This window comes from Gopherus flavomarginatus, chromosome 21 (genome assembly GCF_025201925.1).
Source record: "Gopherus flavomarginatus isolate rGopFla2 chromosome 21, rGopFla2.mat.asm, whole genome shotgun sequence".
Lineage (NCBI taxonomy): Eukaryota > Metazoa > Chordata > Testudines > Testudinidae > Gopherus > Gopherus flavomarginatus.
The window spans coordinates 4,200,043-4,213,823 of record NC_066637.1 but is presented as its reverse complement, the minus strand read 5'-3'; the positions used below and the strand labels follow the sequence as shown (position 1 = coordinate 4,213,823).

The following is a 13,781-nucleotide window of genomic DNA, read 5'->3' as shown; positions in this document are numbered from 1 at the left end:
TGCTGTCTGGTCTCTTACCACCTCCTAAAGCTGAACCACCTGGTTCGAAGCAGATGGTCGCACCTGCAGTAATTCTTCCAGACAATGGTAATTTATAGTCATGTAATGATGGCTATTTGATCCCGCTTTCCTGTTCATTCTCAGCATTTGAGCATAACCAATTGTCTTTTGCCCTTTTCCTTTTAGTCTGCATCTTAAATGCAACTGATTGTACCAGCTTCTCCTGCACTTTAATAGTGTGGTGTTGCACAGGTCATTTGAGAAAGGATAATGTTCTCATTTGGGAATGTTACCAAAATAAGTGACAGAGGGATAGAGAGTATGGGGTGATACAGAATGTTATGAAGTATTGCAGAGCATTAAGGCACTCATGGTTACTTTGACTTTTGCCTTCCTAGGTACTGTGGTAAGATCTTTCCCCGGTCGGCGAATCTGACAAGGCATCTTCGGACACACACAGGAGAACAACCCTACAGGTGATACTCTTGCCCAGATAATATCCCTTCCCTACATGTTGAGAGTCTGGTTCACCACTGTGCTATTCCATTGATTTCAATAAAGTTAGCCCTGCACAATACTGTAGTAACGTTGTATTACACATAGTGATTAACGCTGTCATTAACCATTCACTTCAATGAGAGCTGAAGACTGTCTCCAACTGTTTTGTAGGGGTTGTCAGTGAGCTAGCTGTTGGGTTTAGCCAGATTAGTTTTCTTTTAATGTTTGCCAGAGATGCCTTGAATAACAGATTATTGAGCCTTTTTTGTATATCTTGTTTGAAATCTAAATATGTAAATAAATATGAACTTAGTCAGTTTGAAAGTATTGGTTATCATAAGGAAAGGGCCTGATTTTCACACTTCAGTCTGCACTTATGTGTGCATAAAATGGCACATGTGCAAACCCACACACACACTTTTTATACCTGTTTGCCCCAGCACATTCAAGTGCTGGAAACTTTGTACGCAAAATCCACTTGGCGCAAATGTTTGAAAATTTAGTAGAACTAATTGGAAAAGTTATATTTTTCACTGAAAAATGATGGTGGGAAAATTTGCCAAACTTTTTTTCCTTTCAATTTTCCAATTCAATTTCAATTTCGATTGCTCACAAAAATTTAGAAAAAAAATGTTTGTAGGCATATGTACATGCAAAACTGAGCTCACACGAGCGAAGGACAAGTTGTGTCCTCACCAAGGTTTATCATAATATTTATCAGAATTTTCAGAACAAGCCTTGTTTACTGTTATTGAGGCTTATCATTAATATCAACAATTCAGGTAACTTTCATTGTGATGATGGTGTTTTAGTAATTAATACCATGGGGATCTCTACGCTAACTACAGAGACCTGTGATATTGACCATATAAAGGCAAACATAAACAATTTTAGGAACAGCAAATGGCCATCTGGTCAAACATACTGGACATTTTTAGTGGTTTAGTTTACTTAATGAAGCCACCTTTCCCCCTTATTTAAATCTTTCCAGAAGAGTTCAATTTTGATTGTAAGCATTAAGTAAAGAATGATTTGTAAGGCCTCTCTAAAATGGCATATATTCTGTAATCCCTCTCTATTCTTCTAATTCTTCAATTTCATTATTTGATACGAGGTGAATGAATACTGGTATTCACTCCACACCCGTTTCACCAAAATGCACGCTCCAGCTTACGCACAGATTGTGAGTCCAGTTTTCTTCCAAAAAAGGAGACATGCAACCTAACAAAGGTTAGGAAAATAAAGATTTATTTGATCTGGTCTTCTCCCAGAAAATGAGCTATGTGTGTGTTTTTTTGTAATAGAGGTTTGACTTCTGGACAGTGTTGCATTGGAATAGTACTCCTGAGAGTTAGTGCTATGTTTACAGAAGACTTTAATTATCATTGATTTTCTTTTGCTCTCTGAGAACTGCGATTTCCAACTTTAGCAACAATAATTGTTTTGAAAGCTTTTTTAGCAAACATTGACTTTGTCTGGGTAAAGGGACCTGGCTGATTCTCAGGATTTTTTCTTTGTTCTTGTTGCAACTTTTCTTTTGACTATTTAAGCAGTTCCCATGTTCATGCTTGTAATTTGGATTATTCAAACTCACATGCACACAAACATGTACAAAACCACCTACATGAAACACAGACCCAGAGATACAAATGTACATGCATGAATACAGAAGCAGTATTGTTAGAGCAGGATTTAGCAAATCGGGAGATGTGGGTTCTGTTCCTGACTGCCACTGATAAACTCTCTCACCTTTGGCAAGTCACTTTATCTGTATGTGTCTTAGTTTCCCTATCTGTAAAATGGAAAAAAAACATTACATTTTGAAAATTTAAAGTGCTACTTATTTTGTTACTGAGCGACACACCCTAATGTACTATACATATGTATTAAAAAGCAAAATGGTTAAAGATGATTTGACTGTATCATGATGCATGCACATCTATGTGACACAGTGGATTTAGGAGGCATTCTTTCCTATTCTTTTCCCCCATCTGGTTTAAAATTCAATGGTATGTTTCAGAACTCAAGAATAAAACACAGCAATCAAACTTAACTATTTCAATTTCCTTCAGAGGAGGACAAAATAAGTTTGGTTTGTTGTGAAATAATGTCAAATTTCTCTGGCAACTCAGGTAGTAAAAAAACAGGACTCTGTCATCCTTCTCCTTGAACTGCAAAGCAAGATTCAGAAGAAGCAGGTTTTTTTAATGACCCTCTTACTGTTTAAAATGCAGAAATACAAGGGTGTTTTGTGGGGGCTTTCCCCCTCCTGCTTTGAAACTACATAAAACCAGAATCAAGAACAAGCAAAGGCCATTTGGTTCAACAAGGCTTATTCCCTCTTTCAAAAGTCCATTCCCTCCAGGATGCCATCTAATTGATTCTTGAATTACACCCAATCCTGGAGCCTTAGCAACCTTGCCTGTTATGCTGTTCCCTAGATCTGCGATTCTTTCTATAAAGATGTGCTTCCTGACGTCTGTTTTGAATTTGTTTTTCTTTAATTTCCTTTTAGGCCCCCATGTCCTGTTGTCTGCACTAAGTTGAAACTAACAACTACAGCTGACATTTACCATGTCATTTAAGATTGCACATAGTTCAATAAAAATCTCTTCTTTCTTGTTTTCTGTTAAAGATCCTGGGCTAAATGCATCCCTGGTGAAACTCCACTCAAGACTAGGAAGTTACATAGGGAAGGAATATGGACCCATATATTTAAGGGCTTTTACTGTCTTTACAGCTCATGTTATTGAGTCTTCAAATAAATGTAAAGTTTTACAAGTGGAATCATATTACTTATAGTGTAGTAAGAACAAGACACCATAATATTCTAGTTGTGATTTAGTCAGAGTATCTTAGTTCTATGGTGACTAGCTCCATTACATAATGTTATACAACGGTGTTCTAGCTGCCTGTTTCTCTCCAACTGGCTTTTTAAACGCTGTCTCCGTAGTCCTTGAGGCCTTAAAGGTTGTCCACTATTTCTCTGAGATCTTTCTCAAAGTTCCCCAGCTCTGGCTCATTGCTATCCATCATTTGTTCCTGCTTATTATTTTTGAGCCTGCTGGTGTATTATTTTAAATTGTTCAGCAATAAATTTCACTGGCAATTTGTCAGTGAGTTTACAAACCAAATGCAACTCCTTTTGGGTTCCACTTTCTTTCAGCCTCTGCATTTACCTCTTCCTTAAATTTAAAGTTGGTCTCTCTGTCGAGGTAATTTATTTAGATTAAAACCAGCAGAAATCCAAGTTCTGACCCCTCTGGGACCACATTTAATACAGTACGTCTCCCTCGTCCCTGCACTCAGAGACATTAGAAATACCTCCCTTCACATGTCCCTCTGTTTTCTGTTTTTTTAACAAGCTCTTTATCCATTCTCCATCTCCTACCCTGGATCCCCATAGCTCATAGTTAAAGCAAGGGCCTGTCAAGCAAAACTTTTCAAAGGCTTCCTGAACATCTAAATAAACTGACAAACATGGGGCCAAATCCTTCTTGCCTTACTCGTTCATACTCCCTTTGAAGTCCCTGAAACTGCTCGTGTGAGTAATGTGAGCCAGACGTGGCATGTAGACCTACAATAGTAGCAGCAGCAGTAAACAATTATATTCCGGTAGCAGTCAGAGGCCCCAGTGAGGACTGAAGCCCCATTGTGTCAGGCACTGTACAGACACAGAGAAGAGGCAGTCACTACCCCAAGTGGTGTACAGTCTAAAAGACACAACGCAGACAGAAGAGATTGGGATATAACATGTGAGCAATTGGCACCACTTGGGGAATTACAGGTTTGGCTGGGGTTTAATTTTTTAACTGAGGGTAGAGGTAGGGTGCGGAATGGTAGAGTCAGTAAGAGTAAGGGAGTAGGAGAAGGAAGGTCAGGGAAGGAGTCCTCACCAATCTAGTCACGTTCAGCAGGAAGGGTGATGTGGGCAGCATGGTGAAGGGGAGCCCTAAAGAGGGATTTGAGGGAGGATGAGGAATAGGCTATGTGGCTTTTTATCAAGAAGTATTTCCCATGCACAAGACACTGACTGGTGGACAGAGAAGGCTGGTGACACTGCCGGAGTGAAGGAGGAGGTGCTAATGAGAGATTATTAGAGCGAAGTGGGGCAGGGCTCAGTAGTGAAGAACCTTGAACGCAAAGACAAGAAGCTTGTGGTTGGTGTGGAGGTGACGGAGCAGCTAGTTAAGGGCTACTGGGAGCGCAGTGGCCAGAGTGGTGGTAGTCCGAGTGTGTGGCTGGAGCAATAGGCTAGTCTTACCAGCATTTGGAGCGGACCTTAGGGGGCAAGTTCGCAGAAGTCAAGGCTAGAGAGGTAGAAGCTTCTACATTCAAGAAGCTAAATGACCTGTGTCCATTTCTAGAGATCTGTGTCATCTACAGCATCTCTGTCCCCTTCCTTTTTATATTGCCCAAAAGCCTGAAGCCAGGATAAGGGTTGATGTACCTTCAAATCAAAACAGGAGCCATCTTGGGGTGTTGCTTTCCTGCACTTCCAGTGACGTTTGACCTGCCTGTGGTCATACCCTTTATGGGACTGCCAGAGCTATGGTGTGTGTGCCCCTCCCCTCTCCCAAACACTCTCACCCTCGGACAGCTTCCCTTAGGACACTTGATTTGTCAGAGCTTGTGAATTCTTGAGAATTTCTCAATTGTTTTACAACACACACATTGTTTGAACTCATTTCTCAGTGCGATGGCCTGTTCTTTGGAAGCTGCAGTTGTCCACTCAGCTAATAGGGAGCTTCTTGGATTGGCGTAACATGCTTTTGGTTTAATTGGGGGGTTCCTGCCAATTTTGGTATCACCTTTGTTTATTTACTGTGTATTTAGCTCTGTGTGTAGGTGTGTATTGTGTATATACAAAAATATGACATTATAGACTATCAGGGCTGGAAGGGATCTCAGGAGGTCTAGTCCAATTTCCTGCTCAAAGGGGGGGGGGGAATCCCCAACTAAATCCCCAAATGGCCCCCTTGAGGATTGAATCACAACCCTGGGTTTAGCAGGGCAACGCTCATGCCACGGAGCTATCAAAGTGTCTACTTCTTTCATTGTCCTGTATGATGGTCTTACTATAGTTCAAAAGACTAGAAAACAAAGAGGAAGACTTGGTAGCCAGGTGTCTATGGAATAATCGGGACATTTTGTTATTTGGACATTTTAATCTTGATGACCAGAAGTGATGGGCAGCCTTATCTTTGGGTGGCCTCAGTAGAAGCTGCAGATGCTCAACATATCTTAAAATCAGACCCTTCAATTTTGGGGAGGGAAAGGGAGCTGTACAAAACTTGTACATGTTTAGTCATCAGTATATAAAATGGTTTCTTTGGCTTTTTTGTTGCCAACAAAAGCAAACTTCCAAAGAGGCATTATGCTCTGTTTTCATTGATGGTTCAGTTTGCATTTTGTAAGAGTTGAGTTAAAAAAGAAATGTGTTTGGAAAAGAATTTTGGAGAAAGGCAGTTTGAAAAAAATGTGATAAAGCAAAAGACTGTGTGTTTCCCCTAGTGAATTGAGGATGAAGTTACATTATATCTCATGTCTTGAGCCTTATTTTTGATTTAACAGTAGGCAACACAGAGGTGAATGTGGAATCCAAAAATATTTGGGGGAGAGTTTCATTATATCTCTGTTACTTCCAACAATAATATGAATATATTTTTAGAGACCAAGTCACAGTCACAGCTGTAGCACATCCAGAAGGGGTGTGTGTGCCACAATAGTGTAGATTTTTGACACTTCCACCCCTCCCTCATTTGAATCTTTTATGTTTTTTGTTTTTTTTTAAACCAACAGTATGTCTTACTGTTGGGCTGAATCTAGTTTCAGAGCTAAATGGTACAACAGAGTCCAATCCTGATTGTCTTCCTCACATCTAAGGACTCTGACTGCAGTAAATGGGACTAGGAACATTTATAAAATTAACAAGACTTGGCCAACAGCAGGGTTTATGTTGTGTTCTGCGGGAGCTGGCTTTAATGTGCCAAATTTTGCTCTTGTTTGTGCCCGTATATATCCAGAGCAACTCCCTTTAAAGTAAGTATAGTTACTCGGGATTTATGGTGGTGTGAGTGCATTGGTCCAGAAAGTTTAGACGATTTGCAGAAGTCCACAGAAGAGAAATAATTCCACTGTTATTGTGGATTGTGGTGATGGGGCTCGGGAAAAGGAGACTTGATGAGTATTAACTTACTGAGATTCAGACTGATAAAAAAAGGACTTAACGTTTGAAATCTTCAATATTGAAACCCTTCCTTGTGGCTCAAAGCTGCCCTCTTCAGTAAGTTAGGTACATTCTTGTTCCATAGTACAAGTGAGTGCAGAGGGTTTGGGCTCATTTGCAAAGGCCTATATACTCCTACTTTGTTTCAAAGACACTGAATATAAAGTGTGGTTGGGGGGGAGGGCATAGCTTCGAAATGAGCTGCTGACACATCAACTGTGGGTTCTGCAGAGACTTATTTGAAAGGGAGACTCTTTCCTACTCACCCCTTTCTAAATATTCTCTTCCATGGCTCCTTACATACACTAGCTTCCCACCAAAGGTGTGGTTTTCCCCACCTTTACAAATGCCATTTCTGGTTTGCATGATCATTTGCTAAATAAATAATGGTTTTATTTTTAGATTGTGTATACTCCTCAGGGCAGGGAGTGCGTTTCCTTCTGTGACTGGAGATTATTTTGCAGATGCTGGGTACTACCACAATATAAATATTAATTCATTATATGCTAATAGGCCTACACCTTGAGCATCTTTGTTCCTTCAGCCCTTTAGAAATTTCACAAAAAATCACTAGAGTCTATTTTATCGCCAAATGACTCTGTCACTTGTGAAGCTATGAGAAAATGGGCTTTTCTTTCTCCTCCTTTCTATCTCCTTCTCTCCCTTCTTTCTTTACAAAATAAGAATCCTGAGAGACACAAATTCTCCTTTCGTGTTGGTACATTTATATATGGAAAAGTAATTATTTACTTTTAAGTTCCTATTTGTTTGGACTGGCTAACCTCTTAATTAATCCTAACCCCTTCTTTCCGCATCTTGAATAATAATAATATCAGAATTGTCTGAGATGATTAATGCCCCATGCTTTCCAGGTCCTCAGTCAAGTAAAGATTTATAGAGCGATGTTTGATGGTAGGTTTTTTCCCCCCTTAGTTGCACTCATTGACATTTGCTTCTATTTTTCAGGTGTAAATACTGTGACAGGTCATTCAGCATTTCCTCTAACCTCCAGCGGCACGTTCGAAACATCCATAACAAGGAGAAGCCATTCAAATGTCATCTGTGTAACCGATGCTTTGGGCAGCAGACCAACTTGGACCGACACCTTAAGAAGCATGAACATGAGAATGTGCCAGGTAGGGGGTCAACACTGCTGTGTAATTCTGGTAGGGGCACTGGAGAGAGAAATCCCCAATTTAAGTCACTCTGGGTCACGTATGAGAATCTTCACAGAAATATCCATTCCTGTTCATGAATATTACTAGGCAGCAAAAGAAAAATATTTATTTTAGATGTTGCATTTCTAAAATTACAAAGGGGTGTGTGTGTGAGAGAGAGAGAGACACAAACTTTTTTAAAGCTGAAATAATATATTTTAGATGCTCACATAATAGAAGCAGATAGATTTTTGCTTTTCTGAAAAACAACTTAACAAATCAACCCCACAAAGAGAGAGAAGGAACCTATGTATTGAAACCCAACATAGGAACTTTCGGCTGAGAAGAAATTTCTTGAAATAGCTACAAGCAAATAGAAACAGAAGTTTATAATGGATTCTTTTTCTCCAATGTTTTTATACCGTAAATGCCAGTAATGCTGAAATGTGTATGTGACAGTACAAACTTGACGTATTATTTAGACCTGCTAACCCCATAGTAACAGAGAGGAAGCATGGTCCAGTGCTTAGGGTTGGGACTTAGGAGACATGGATTCGATTTCTTGCTCTGTCCCATCCTCCTTGTGTAACCTTGGGCAAGTCACTTATTAAAGGTATTGAAGCCCCTTAAGAATTTTCAAAAGTGCCCTGGGCATGTTTGAAAATCTCATTAGGTGCCTATTGCACCTTTTAAAATTCTAGCCCTTCATTTCTCCATGTCTCTGTTCCTGCATATGTCAAATGGGGACCATAACCCTGCCCTGCCTGCCCACAGTGCTGTGAGGATAAATTCATTAAAGCTTGTGGGGTGCTCAGATACTGCAGTAGTGGGGGCAGATAAGAACCTAGGATAGACAGATAACAGTACATAATGATATTTTCTGTCCCTGTACAGATACTAATTGTCTCTCTGTGCACACTGACTTTTGGAAGATACCAGCTTTTTCTGCCAAGATTTTTGTTTCCTGAAACTTTCTTTCAATGTAAATTCTTACCATGCAGTAAATACTTTATTGCGCTAATTTTTCTCCTTAGTTTCTATTGAGAGCAGCGTTGGCAATACCTGATTCTTTCTCCTGGTTCTTCTCTTGTCCCTTGTCCCCTGTGCAGTGAGCCAGCACTCTGGAGTCATTACTAACCACCTTGGGACCAGTGCCTCCTCCCCAAACTCGGAGCCAGACAACCATGCACTTTTAGACGAGAAAGAGGACTCGTATTTCTCTGAAATCAGAAATTTTATTGCAAATAGCGAGATGAATCAAGCATCAACTTTAACAGATAAAAGGTAAACAAACAAAGCCACACTAATGGACACTTCTTACCAGACTGTTCAAAGGCTGGCCAGCCATCTCCGTGTTCAGGGCTTGATTTCAAAGAGTCTGAAGAGATCAGAGTAATAATGAGAAATCCCGCAAGGCACTCAACTTAGACTCCTTACACAGAGCATCCCAATTCTTTTCTGCTTGTGGCAGAAGTTACATAGGAACAGCCATACAGGATCAGACCCTTCCCACCCAGACTCCTCTTTCACCGTCTCATAGCTTGTTTGTATAGAACAGACATGAGCTCTCCGTCCTTCCACACTTTGCACTCTGTGGGCCAAATTTAGACCTCCAGTGAGTGCCACTAGCTTCTGTGGAACTGCACTGGCTCACAGCAAGTCTTAATTTGGCCCTTTGACTTCCCCCTTCATCCTCTTCCCACCAAAAGTCACTTGGCATCTCGGGCTCACTGCTGCGTTGGGTCCCCCTTCCCAAGTAGAGCTGGGTGAATAACATCATTTTCAAAGTGACAAAGAGTCCTGTGGCACCTTATAGACCAGGGGTCAGCAACCTTTCAGAAGTGGCATGCCGAGTCTTCATTCATTCACTCTAATTTAAGGTTTCGCATGCCGGTAATATATTTTAACATTCTTAGAAGGTCTCTTTCTATAAGTCTATAATACATAACTAAACTATTGTTGTATGTAAAGTAAATAAGGTTTTTAAAATGTTTTAAGAAGCTTCATTTAAAATTAAATAAAATGCAAAGCCTTCCATACCAGTGGCCAGGACCCAGGCAGCGTGAGTGCCACTGAAAATCAGCTCGCGTTCCGCCTTCGGCACCCGTGCCATAGGTTGCCTCCCCCTGTTATAGGCTAACAGACGTATTGGAGCACAAGCTTTCGTGGGTGCGTCTGACAATACGGGTATTCACCCAGGAAAGCTCATGCTCCAATACGTCTGTTAGTCTATAAGGTGCCACAGGACTCTTTGTTGCTTTTTACAGAACCAGACTAACACAGCTACCCTGCTGATGCTTGACATCATTTTCAATGTAATGGCTATTTCAAAAAGTAAAAAAAAAGTTGTTGTTTCAGATAGGACAGAAAATGAAAATTTTAGAATGTTTTGGCAAATTGAAAAATTAATAAAAAATTGCTTTGGGTTGAATGAAACATTTCATTTCAGGTCTTCATTCTGCTATTTTTTAACACTTGATATTTAAAATAAAATTAAAAGAAATTTTTTAACAAAGTTGTTTCAAACAAAAAAATTGAAATGTTTCATTAGAAAAAATGTCCAATCAAAATGTTTCAGTTTTTTTCACATTATTTTTTCCTTATTTTGTGGGAGGGGGAAAGTTCCCAAATCAACAATTAGGTGAAACTGATCAGAATTTGCAAAATGTTTAGATGCTGCCAAATGTTTATTTTTTCTTGGGGAAAAAAAAGTTTGGTCTAGAATGTTTTGCCCAGCTCTATTCCCATGGATCCCTTCGTTTTCTCCATCACTCATGAACCCAGCCCTGGATATTCAGTTGCATTCATAAACGAAGAAATTGTGCTGATGCTGGGTGATCACACTGCATTCAGCGCTTAACTTACCAGTAGGCCAGCCTCGTGTTCATGGCCAGTGCTACAGTAGTGACAGCCCTTAAGAACTTTCCATGTGGAATGCAGCACTTCACTTCACCCAGAATGCTTGTAAACATGTGAAATTTAGACACGTTTTCCATTTCCTTCCCTACTCTGTTGCCTTCATCTCAGCCCTGAAAGCAAGATAAAGTAACCCCATCTCAGATACAGACTTCTCGGCAGAGTTTTTGTTTAGATTGCACACATGGAAATAAAACAGGGAGGAAAAGGTTTGCTGTATTTCCTGAGGGAAATAAGGAATCTTTCAATCTTGCCTGATGTAGACAAAAAAATAGACAAGAGGAGAACTCCTCCGCAGGCTGGTATAATTGATCCAGAGGGAGAATCAAATTTGGGCCTGTACCTTAAAGAAAATCGATCAAAATTTTCTAAAACAAACATGCTGATGATGTGTTTAGACTAGGTGACAAGATTCAGGACTTGGAAAACATCTGAGTTTCCCCTTAATTTTTTAAACCTTATTTTGACTGAGTGATATTTAATCTACAGGGGAACCAAAAAGGACATTCTGTGTTGTACAAATGTCACTCCATTCCAGGGCCAGTTGTAATTATGTTTTTGCTGCTCTGTTGTTTTTACAAATAACCATTCTATGATGATACCAAGTTTGAAAGCTTTTTTGTTTTGGTTAAAAAAAAAAAAGCCAAAAATATTTGTATGGAACCTCCATGTAATTAGTGTAACCTACATTCGACAAAAGCAACAGGACAATGATGTTCCTGATTTTAATATTAATTTGATTGTGGAAACTTTCTGGGTGAAGAAGTTAAATTTCTATCATTCCATCTAGCAGCATCTCAGACTGTTCCAACTACACGTTGTTACCAAATGGGATCTTGTTCTCTTAACCTGGTTTGTTTTATTTTGCTGGCAGCTTACGTTCTCTCATGTCCATATGGGTTTAACAAGGGGCAATGGGACAAAAGAAGATGTAGGTTGGCTATTAGGGAATGTTTGTAATGAAACCTATCCCATTGTGGAGCTTTTTCGCTAGGCGAGTGGTTATTTTATACTATAAGCACAGAGAAAAACATGGCCCTTGGCCCATAGAAGTTACAGTCCACAGGGTGAAGATACTTAAAACCAGACTGAACAAACCCTAGTTTTAAGAATGGACAATATTTCACTCACTCCATGAACTCTTAGACACTGTAGAGAACAATCTTGCATTGGTGAGGAAGCATAGATTAGATCACCTAATAGGTATTTTCTGTCCCCAGCCATTCTGAACTATAAATAACAAATAAATGGTTAAATGCCTGAATCTTGCACCAAAGTGGCAGTGCATTGCTGCTCTCAACTGACCTCTTGGTTCCTTCCCCGGTGCTCAAACGTTCCAGGCCAGAAATCCAAGACATTGATAGCAACTCCCAGTGTCACGGGTTAGCAAATGAGAAAACAGAAGATGTGGATGAGGAGGAGGAAGAATTGGAGGAGGAAGATGACGACAGCCTGACAGGGAAGTCACAGGATGAAACAGTATCACCCACGACGGAGCCCCGAGGAGCATTTGAGGATGAGGAGGAGGAAGAGCCCACATCCCTCACCATGAGCTTTGACCATACCCGAAGGTGAGTGGGGCCATTTCCTCTGGGAAGCAGAATGGGGTTAGATTTCTCACCCTGTGTCATTAGCAGGTCATGGGCAGTATCACTTTATTTTTCAAACCATGAATCATACCTCCAGTTTGCCCTAGGAACTTCATTTTCACCATGGTGGGAAGCACAAATAAACTGAAATGCAAAAGTATAAGAAGACAGATACACAAGGCCTAAAAAATGCCCAGTGGGAAAGGTAAACAGTTAGCACCTGAAAAAAACAGCCTTCTCAATGTATCATGAACTCTTCTACCTGACACAATGGCAACATCTCGATTTTCAAACCCCTGGTCAGTGAAAAGAGAGCTGGTGCAAGGAAATCTAGATAATGGCAGCTTTCCACTACCCCACCCGTTTTATCTGCAGCAGCCTCTTGTCTCAGGATGTAAGGCCATGAATTAATTTCAGATGAGACGCTGCGGCTGGCCTCTGTGTGGATGTGTCCCCAGGCCTCTCTTTCATTTTGTGCCCATCTGTGCAGTGCACCTTGGTTCATAAACCATCAGGAAGACATTTGCAGGTACAAAAAGGACACTTCTGAAATAGTTAATTGGTATTCTGTTTTACTCCGGTGCCTATCCAGAGTGACAATACAAAGCACCCCAGTGTAAAGCTGTGTAAATCAAGATGGGTAACTATCCGCTGCAGATGTAGTTTACAGTATGGGGTAGAGCATTAGCGTGAAGGCACCCTAGGATAACTGTACATTAGAAAGCGCAATAAAATACAGCAGTGTTTGATTGTAAAGATATAAACAATGGTGGAACATGGAATCCACTCCTTCCGTTAGCTCTCTTACCCACTCACCTTTCACGAAATCTGTTGCATTACATCCAGGAGCTGGCATGCCAAAGTTCATCCAAAGGGTGGTCCAAGAGATAGAGTGGGAAACCAGACTTCTATATGTCACTCTGCCATCGGCTCACTATGTGCTCTAGCATTTAAGTCACTTTAAGCTTAAATGTTCAGGAAAGTCTATTTTTGACTCTCGTATTTTCAGAGGGGAGGAGCACCTGCAACTCCCACTGACTTCCATTGGGGTATTGGTGTTCGGGAAAATCAGGCTGCAGGTATCTAAAGTTGGTCCAAAACATCAAGCACTCAACATTAAAGTCCACTATTGAAATGGTAGATCTTAGCCTCTCTTGTGCCACAGGTTTCTATCCACTAATGATGCTTTCATATCTATGGATGAAAAGTGCTATGTCATGCAAAGTATTATTCTGTTCAAAGGGTTTTTTCAGTGTCAGCATTTCCAGTTGAGCCTATTGTAACCCCTGGGGAAAATGGTGCAGTGGCTCTATTCCCCCAACCTTCAGGAATAGCTAGTAATCAGGCATCTCTGAATAGGAGACCAAAATGAAAACTGTAACCACACTGAAC

At 40.4% G+C, this 13,781-nt stretch overlaps 1 protein-coding gene across 4 annotated transcripts in view; it reads left to right on the top strand.

Annotated features, from left to right (window-relative positions):
• PRDM16 (PR/SET domain 16) overlaps positions 1-13,781 on the top strand; it is a 427,236-nt gene that overhangs the window by 403,204 nt on the left and 10,251 nt on the right. For all 4 annotated transcript variants that reach the window (XM_050931682.1, XM_050931681.1, XM_050931684.1 and 1 more), the window contains 4 exons: positions 399-476; positions 7,694-7,863; positions 8,994-9,168; positions 12,141-12,371. In XM_050931682.1, the coding sequence (XP_050787639.1) occupies positions 399-476; positions 7,694-7,863; positions 8,994-9,168; positions 12,141-12,371 (654 nt within the window). The remainder of the gene's footprint in view (positions 1-398; positions 477-7,693; positions 7,864-8,993; positions 9,169-12,140; positions 12,372-13,781) is intronic.